The 9,009-nt window shown below is 44.3% G+C and overlaps 1 protein-coding gene across 1 annotated transcript in view; it reads right to left on the reverse strand.

Moving 5' to 3' along the window:
- Window positions 1-702: 702 nt before the first annotated feature.
- DDX21 (DExD-box helicase 21) overlaps window positions 703-9,009 on the reverse strand; it is a 68,220-nt gene continuing 59,913 nt past the window's right edge. Inside the window, exons 11-14 of the mRNA XM_019507850.1 lie at window positions 5,044-5,203; window positions 2,371-2,505; window positions 1,695-1,739; window positions 703-957 (exon numbers count right to left, since the gene is read on the reverse strand). Coding sequence (XP_019363395.1) covers window positions 769-957; window positions 1,695-1,739; window positions 2,371-2,505; window positions 5,044-5,203 — 529 coding nt within the window. The 3' untranslated portion in view covers window positions 703-768. The remainder of the gene's footprint in view (window positions 958-1,694; window positions 1,740-2,370; window positions 2,506-5,043; window positions 5,204-9,009) is intronic.

The following is a 9,009-nucleotide window of genomic DNA, read 5'->3' on the forward strand; positions in this document are numbered from 1 at the left end:
TTACAGATTTTGATGACTAACTCTAAGCACATATGTACAGCTACCATCCTACCAGTTTATGACATCATTTCTGCTGACCTGAGTGCTAACTTGTGCTGTTGTGTCTCTGGCTGGGGAAGCCTGTAATTCAGGGTACCTAAAAGGCATGATGCAAAGGAGCCTACAGCCAGGGAGTTTAGAGTAAGGCAAGCATCTGGATACATGGAGCATTAGCAGGGGTAGAAAGGGAACCATATGTGATGTTTGGTCCCTGCTAGTGGGCCAAACATCACACGACCTCACAATGATTTGCAAAAGGCAGATAAGGAAACTGAAGTTCAAGATAATATAGGAAAACTATGTCCAAGTTAGAAAGAGAACTCTGAGTTCCTGATTTACAGTCCTCTATGTCATCCTTTGGATTAGGCTGCCTACAATTTACATGCATTAGACACACTGGACAATTAACTTTTTTGCTCTCATATCAGGGCTCTGACTCAGTGCCCTCAATAATGCTGATTCCTGTAGCACCACTGATAATGATTTTTGTCTAAGCACTGTATTACAGCTGCACTGCCAACTAAGATAGTCTCTCAGTACTTGGAGAAAAAAATCTATTAATTCAGCACATAGAAACTATATTAGAATACTTCTGAAAACAATGCGATTGTACTAGGATTATGGCTAGCAGGATTAAGTTGTTAAGTATTAAAAACAAACAGGAATGTTCAATAAATTTTACTTTCATTCAGTCACATATCTGCATTAAAATGTGAATCAAGCTGGTGATCAAAATGCTTTATTAAAACTTCGCTTCTGACCTCTGATTTTAAATCTATCATTTTTGTAGAAGTTATTGCCTTGTCTCCCGTTCTTGAAATTGGAGAACCCTTGGCCTGCCTCACGTGGTGTTTCTTCTAGCTCAGGTAACTCAGTGGCTATAGCCAGCTGCCAGCGCCTTGAATCTTGCCATTTTTCCTGAAAAAAAAAGAAAAAAAAAAGGAGTTTCTTGTGTTCATTCAAACAAAACAGAAGATGTACCTGCCTCAACTCACATGTCTGTTTGCACAGAACCTTACAAATCTTGTGAAAAACTGCAAGAATACTTTTTCTCAGATGGGTTGTTAGTCACATGGCAAGGCAGGGTAGAATGTTCATCTGACTATGTAAGCTGTAGTCTACAATAACTCATTCTCCCCCGTCCCTTCCCCAAAGTTGAAAACCCCTTTAAAAAGACATTTCAAAATAAATCCCACTCAGCAAATTACTTAATCAGACCCCTTTTATGAGAAAGCCGTACCTTATTTTGCAAACCCTTAAAATTCAAAAGCTTGACAAAATACAAGCAATAATCACAAGCAGCAGAAATGGGGAGTCAGATACTATTACTACTCTCAGTCAAATGAGTTGGTGGCAGTTAGAAGGCCAAGGCCTCCACAAAAACTAATACACGATTTTGTTAAACAAAAAAAAGGATGATGTTTATGGTAAGGGCAACAGATGGACAAGCAAGAGTTAGGACCAAAGAAACGCATTTAGAGAGGGACAGATGCAATACTGTACTCCGCAATGAATGGGCAGGGGTCCTTCTGCACAGAAGTTTTTAGTGAAAAAGCCTTTTACTATCAACTGTACAATCTCTCAATTGCCAGCTACAATATGCAGCCTAAGAGTATTAGAAACATGTTAAAGGCCCCCTAGCAACTCAAACATACCTGTATGTGACTCAATTCAGCTACAGGGACATCAAAGCACACACCCTAAATGCAAGAAGAGAATCATTTACTCTTCTACTGGCATTCAGAAAGAGATTTTTGTAAAATTAACTTCACAGAATAGACGTTTGAAACATTATTTATTAATTCCAGGTGAACCTAAATGCAACACAGCAGCCAGGAGTTAGCAGCTGCTGTATGCCTGTTCCACTTGTACCCTTCCCTTTTTAATATACCGAGGGACATGTAACAATTTCAGATTTGCAGAAGTAAATGCTTGGTGCTGACAAAATGCTTATTAATTGGGGATTCTAGTCTTCTGCAATTTCTCTCTCAATGTTTTTGATACAAATAGCAGCATATTTATATCAAGAATACAAGACTGCACTGATGAATACTGAATACCTAGCAAACAAGAATGGACAACAATGGGACAGAATTGATTTAAATCTAGATGTAACATGATAGAGAATTGTAATAAACAGAAAACTACCTTCTTTGTCATTGAGTTCCATTGGAAACATAAACATCTTTTACCAACTTTGAGGCTCTTATTTTAAAGCCAAAGCCATCATATCAAGCTTCAATGGAATTAAAGAAAATGCATTTAAATTGTCCATTTACACCAACCAAAAAATTAAAAATCCCATGCACCAAAAAAGGCAATCCATTTTACCGTCTTTCCCTTGAGAAAACGCATTCTGAATACTTTATTATCTATTTCTTCACCAAGCTGTTCTTTTAGTCCTCGCCAAGCATAGCCAATGCTGTGCATTTCTATTGAGCATTTTAATGTCATTGTCACGTATCCCTTTAAAAAAATAAAGAAACAAACAGTAAAATACCTTTACAATGAGAAGCTAAACTTGTCTGAGGCAAACTATATCTAATCTGTCCAATGAGTCATACCTGCTGTATACCTCTTTGAAACTGTATGGTAATATTGGAGGCTTTGCAGTTCTGCTAATAAAAGGACTTCCTGAAAACCTCCAGAAGCTGAGGGCGGTCATCTATCTAAAGCCCCAGGAAAATGTTACACTTAATCTGTTAATCATGTTTTAAGTAGTAACCTGGCCATATGTTCAGGGAATTAGTGGTGCCACAAAAAGGGAAGCCAGCCAAAAACAAGTATTACACGCTTTTTGTACAGTTTCCATTTTTAGGCTGGTTTCCATCAGGCTTTGAACAGGTGGCAGTGCTAGGATTGCACCAGGGTCTCCAGCTAGGTCTGGCGTGGTCCCGGCCAACCATGAGCCGATATCCTGGTAAGGCCCTTATCCTGCTGACAAGCAGCAGATAGTCAGCTGACTGAAAGCTGGATGCCTGACAATTTGCCAAGTAGGGGGGGATTCTGCGATCATGATCACCATAGATCATGATCCCAGGCTCCCCCTGCACTGGCAAGTAGTATATGATTGGTATCTGATAACTGTCCCCCAAAATAGTGCATCCAGCCATGCATGGCACAGTTGTTGGGATTGGGGAATCGGGTTTCACTGTGCCTTTAAATTAACATCTGTCAGCGGCCTATTGACAGAATGCAAACTGTTGTCGACTGAGGTTTTTGGGGTGGTTTATTTTTTTTAAAGGGTATTTTGTTGGAAGCGAAGGAACATTGGAAGGTGGCACATACGTTGGAAAGTGGCACATATATCCCCACACAAAGATTTCAACAAATAAATGAAACTTTGCATAGGTCATTATACTGAAAGCTGCCCACAGAGTGAAATACACTGTACTGATTCCAAAACAGATTACTAGGGGTGCACCGATAGAGATTTTGGGGGCCAATACCAATAGCAGATTTTTAAGGCAGCATGCTGGCCTATATGGATCCAATTTCCAATACAGCATGGAGACCTGCCTGCAACTGGTAAGTCTGTTGTGGTGGAAGGGGAGTGGGGAGGAAAGGAGTGTGAGGGGCAGATCAAGGCTCCTATGGTGAGGGAGGAGTGGGGCTGGGGCTGCCCAACTGGGGTGGGACACAGGATGGAGCCACAGCTCACTGGGAAGACATGGGGGGGTGCCTCATGCTGCTGTGCACAGCCTGGAAGGGCAGGGGGGGCATATAGTCCTGAATCTGCATGGGGCACAGGCAGAGTGGGCTGCTGCTGCAGGCTGGGGGTGCAGCTGTGCTGGACACTTCCCAGCAGGGGCTGGGCCAGGCTGTGTTCAGGGCGGAAGGTGGCGGCACTGGGACCGGGGCTGGGGGGGGGCGCTGCATCAACCCCAAAATTCACCATAGCCCCCTCTCCTAGTGCTGCTGCCACCTGCCCTGACAACAACTCCCCTCCCCACCCCCAATGCACCAGGAAGAACCTGGCACAGCCCCAGCTGCAGTCCACCCCGCTGGCACCCCACGCAGACCCAGAGGCACTCCCCACATGCCCTCCCAGGGTGTGTGCGGCAACGGGAGCTGCCACTGCCCCCAGATGAGCCGCAGCTCCACCCTACACCCTGTCCCAGCTGGGCAGCACCTGCCCCAGCTCCACTCCCTCCCTCACCATGGGGGCCTTGATCTCCCCCATCATGCTCCTTCTCTCCCATTTTCCCTTCCACCACAACAGACTTACCAGCTGCCGGCTCCAAGCTGCCGGGCTGTCCTTTTCACTGCCTGCATGCTGCGCTGCAACTGCGCATATGCATGCACATTTATCAGCCAAATTAAATCACCCACTTCAGACCAATTTCTGATACACTCGATTTTCTTTATACTGGTGCTGATCCAACATCGGACTGATGTATTGGTGCACCTCTACAGATTACCATCCAACAATAAACTGGGGAAGGTTTTCCCTGGAATCAGATACCTCCACTCACTTTTTCCTTTCCTTAAGAGATGCTGATATTTAGCACATTTTATTAGGAGACAGACCAAGTCTGCAACAAATAGAACCCCACTAGCATAAGAAACTTCAATATAATTTCCATGACACTATTACAGTTTTCTATAGTATTGGATGGAAAGTTGGGAATAGCTATTAAAAGCAATGGAGGATGCTCCGTTTGGACTGGGTTAACAGCTTGGCAGTACCTAGTTAAGGGGAACAGTGATAACCTCTATAGAAGGTAGAGCAGATACACACCTTACAGGCTAAGACAGACATACATACAGCACAAACTTTTGTGCACTCAAGTTTACTTCATCAGATCTCTATACCCAAATAGTGCCAGAGAACGTTGGTTTGGGCCCATTTCAGACAGAGAGAGGCAAAGGGTGCTAGCCCTTGTGAAACTTATTAATATACATCACACTGCTTAACATTTACTACACAAACCCTCTCTAGCTGTTATGAGGATTTGTTTGTACAGTTTTTTGAACACAGAAGTACTATGTAACGTTATTTACCACATCCGAGGAGAGCAAGGATCGCTGTTCAATGGAAGTAGCCCCAGAGATGTGAGCTAATGCTGCAGCCAAGGCCCTGACTGCCCCCTTTTCCTCTATGAGCTTCTCAGCTGACTGCGTAAAATAGTCGATGGCAGAAGGAGGAACAGAATCCAAAAACCTGAGTGTTGACAGCAAAACCATGACAGGTCAATACACAAAAGACTAACATTAGGAGATTCAATTGTTCACGAGATATTTCATGAACTTTAGAGACTAATTTAAGAATTAAGAGCAAGATTTTCAGAGGTGTCTAGTTATTGTCAGTGCTTCACTTATAGGCAGCCAACTCAGGCATGCTGACAAAAATGCCAAATATCCACGTTCTGATAATGAGGTTTGTCACAAGCACCCGAGCTACTTTTAAAATATTAAGCAATTTGTCCGAGTAAAAACTTGCTCAGAGCTTAGAAGTAGTGCCATTGGCACTAGGAAGCCTTTGCCTTGCAATTCTGAGCTAAGTCAGTAGTCCTCAACCTTTTTCAGCTCAAGGCTCCTCATTAGATTTGAGGCAAACCTTGGAAAGTGCCAGCTCTTACTTTTCACTTGTTTTTTCGACTATGGAAAAATATTACAGCAATTTTTCTGTTGCAAAGAACTCAGACAGAGCACAACAGGTCAGAATGTTTTTAACACTGTGGATTCCTATATGAAATCTTTGGGATTACCTTGTGAATCATGTTTATACACCTATGATTGCATGGTACCCCATAGCACCCTTGAATTACTGAGCTAAGGAATTCCTTATTTTATGTTCTGCACACGTCCCCGCCCCAACTCCCAAAAAAAAAAAAAAAAGAGTCTCCTGCATTCACCATCAACCAGAACACACAGGTAATTGTTCAGGATTTGTCAATGCACTTTTGTTACTCACAACGTTACTGAGAGAGAAGTAAGATAAGGTGCTTCCTACTCCTAGAGCAGACTGTTTGAATGCGCTAGTACAGGTGTAGGCAATGTTTTTTGGCTGGAGTGCTGAAAAAACCACAATGTCTACCTCGGAAGGTGCCGGAGTGCTGACATGCCAGAGCCTGGAGCAGCTGTTTGCAGCTTTCCAGCTGCAGCCGGCCCACAGAGCCCAGTCTGCTTGCAGCAGGGCTTGCAGCCTGGGCTCTGTCACTGGCAGCAGCTGCTTAGAGCCCGGGCTGCCGGTGGTGCCCCAAGCAAAAAGGCCTTGCGTGCCATGCTCAGCACACATGCCAGGGGTTTCTGCCCTCTGCACTAGTAGATGCAACTGGCAAAGGGAGCAAGACCAGAACAGAAAGCTTAAATTTACATCTCCAGCCTGGTACCTCACCACACAGGCTGTTCTCAGCCTACGCCTTGGTAACAAACCTCTCCTCCTACTTGGTGAGATAGGAAGGGCAGAATAGTAGGGCTGTGCAAAACAGCACCATTTTGTTTTGACTTCCGTTCTGACGGGACAGTGTTTTGTTTCAAGTTTTGAAACCACTGTCCCGTCAAAACTGTTTTGACGTTTCGCCCATAGGCTATAATGGGGAACTACAAAACTACCTATAACTTTGTCAGTTCTTGCCTGATTCACATGGAACTTGCAAGAATGGCAGCTCCTTCTGAGGCCATGAAGGCTGCCAAGTTTCAAGGAGATAGATGCAGGGATTTCTGGGAAACTGCATCTCAAATTCTTGAAAGCAAAACTTGTGTCGTGTGTGCACGCGCAGGCATGCTAGCCCCTACTGAGGCCACGAAGCCTGACAGGTTTTAAGGAGATAGGTGCCAGGGTTTCTGGGAAACTGCACCTCAGGTTGCTGAAAAGCAAAACTCGTGACACAGGTGACAGAAAGCAGGCCAGTTCAAACAATGCTGCTTTTTATGCTGTTTCTCCATCCCTCCCCCAGAGTACTGGGATTGGAAGGGATCTCATGGAAGGACCACAGTCACTGGCCACCTACACAGTTAATATGAGAGCAGTCCTTCCCCACTCTTCCCCTTCCCTCTCCTTACTTTCTGTTTCCCTGCAGGCAAGCCCTGCTTGAGTTTTGAAACTTAAAACATGTTGACTGCCCTCGGTCGGAGGCTGTTTCAAAGCCCTTTGTTTTGTTTTGATTTTGCTGTTTCAAGCTTGAAACAAGTTGAAATGAAACAGCCGGTGAAGTTTTGCACAGCCCTACAGAATAGTCACAACACTTAAGTGTGTCAAAGATCAAAGTCTTTGATTTCAGATGCCGATGGCAAAAGATCAGATGGCAAAAGGTCAGAAGCTAACACAACAAACTCTGTAATTGTAGTCTCACACTATTATTCTTTAGTTTGTAACAGTGCTGCATGCACACATCCCTATCTGTGCCTCATTTCAAATCACTTGAGCTCCCATACGAGAGAGAAACTAACCTTGAACAAATTGCAGCCCAGTCAAAGAGAGATACTATACCCATGGTGACCAAATAAAAATGAAACTACTTTACTGAAGTTGTAAAATTAAATAATGTACTATGCTCGCCCTCCTGTGACCAAACAGGACCAGTACCACCCAAGCAAAAATATAACCCCCCTTTTTATGAAACTTGAGCAAACAAAGAGAGCACAAGTGCCAACTTGTTAATTATTCATGCCTAGCTTGAAGTAATTGGCTATCCTGGCCAAGTATAACTTGGAAAGAACTTCCGCCCAAAAGCAGAGAACTGTGTATACACTTAAGAAGAACAGATCGTGCACAAATATTATCTCTCCGCCTACGTATCTTTCTGGCACACCCCCGTCTTGCCAGCCCGTTTATCTTTGTTGTTATCTTTCTTATCAAAAGCTCTCAGTAATCTGCAGACTGCAATGGCTTATGTGAATCGCTCGAAATCTGTAACAAGCAACTCTCTTACCCACCCTGTAAATGCTGGGTAACATGATATCTGCATGCTGTAACTGAATAAATCAACTCCTCTGCCTACGCTGCAAGCCATCAGTAGCGTAAGTAAAATAAACTTTCTGTGTAACAAATACGCTTTAAATCATCTGACTCCTGCCCGCCATTAACACCTGCCTGTCCAGTCATAAATCCCCCCTCGCGCCAAGCCAGTCGTGCTGACCCAGGCTCGCAGGTCAAGGGTGCACCAGACTCGAGGCGCGACAAAGTGAAGACCTCTTGTACTAAGCCAGCCCTCCCAAAGTTCGTACTGAACAAATACTTTTAAATCATAGACTAGCAAAATCTCTTCTTGATGCAAAACAAGTAAATACTATCAGACCAAATTAAAAAAAATGGGTGCCACTTATTGATCACTTCTAACTGTGCTTGTATTAGCACAGCTGTTCCCAAACTCTGACAGATTGAGTACCATCAATTTAAAAAGATACAACATTAAGTACCACCAGCAAATGTTTTGTTATATAAAGGAATTATAATACATCTGTTAATGTGTACCACTGACATACATGCAAAGGTTGTTTGCATACCACTGGTGGTACCCATACCACAGATTGGGAACCACTGCATTGGCAGAAAATACTTTGTTTCTCTGATCAAGGCTCTCTAACAGCCCACGTGCTGCAGCTGGTGCCCCTGAGAGGTTAACCTGAAGTCCCGGGCCTCCTGGTCTGGGTACTGCTCCCCTGACTACTTCAGCTGCTGCTGGAGTCTCCAGGCTCCCCTCCAACTTCAGCTGCCTGCCCCTGCTCTGGGGGTGAGGTGCAGCAATGCAGCCCATGACTAAGCAGCTTTGGGAAATGTGGGGCCCCAATGAGGAGCAGGGTCAATTACAGCATGGGGCACAAGGTGTAGTATGCAGAGCATGGTGCAGCCAGGGGAACACCAATGATGTGGCCTCTGCAGCAGGCAACAGAGGGCATATAGCCCCCCAGGTGCTCAGAAGCTGGATCACCTTGCTCTGAATAACAACAAGCATTGCTTAGTAAGGACTCATTCACCTGTTTAGACTAGTGGTGGGCAAAATGTTGGGCTGCAGGCTGGATGGG

Source organism: Gavialis gangeticus, unplaced genomic scaffold (assembly GCF_001723915.1).
Source record: "Gavialis gangeticus isolate Ggan-Ray unplaced genomic scaffold, GavGan_comp1, whole genome shotgun sequence".
Classification (NCBI taxonomy): domain Eukaryota; kingdom Metazoa; phylum Chordata; order Crocodylia; family Gavialidae; genus Gavialis; species Gavialis gangeticus.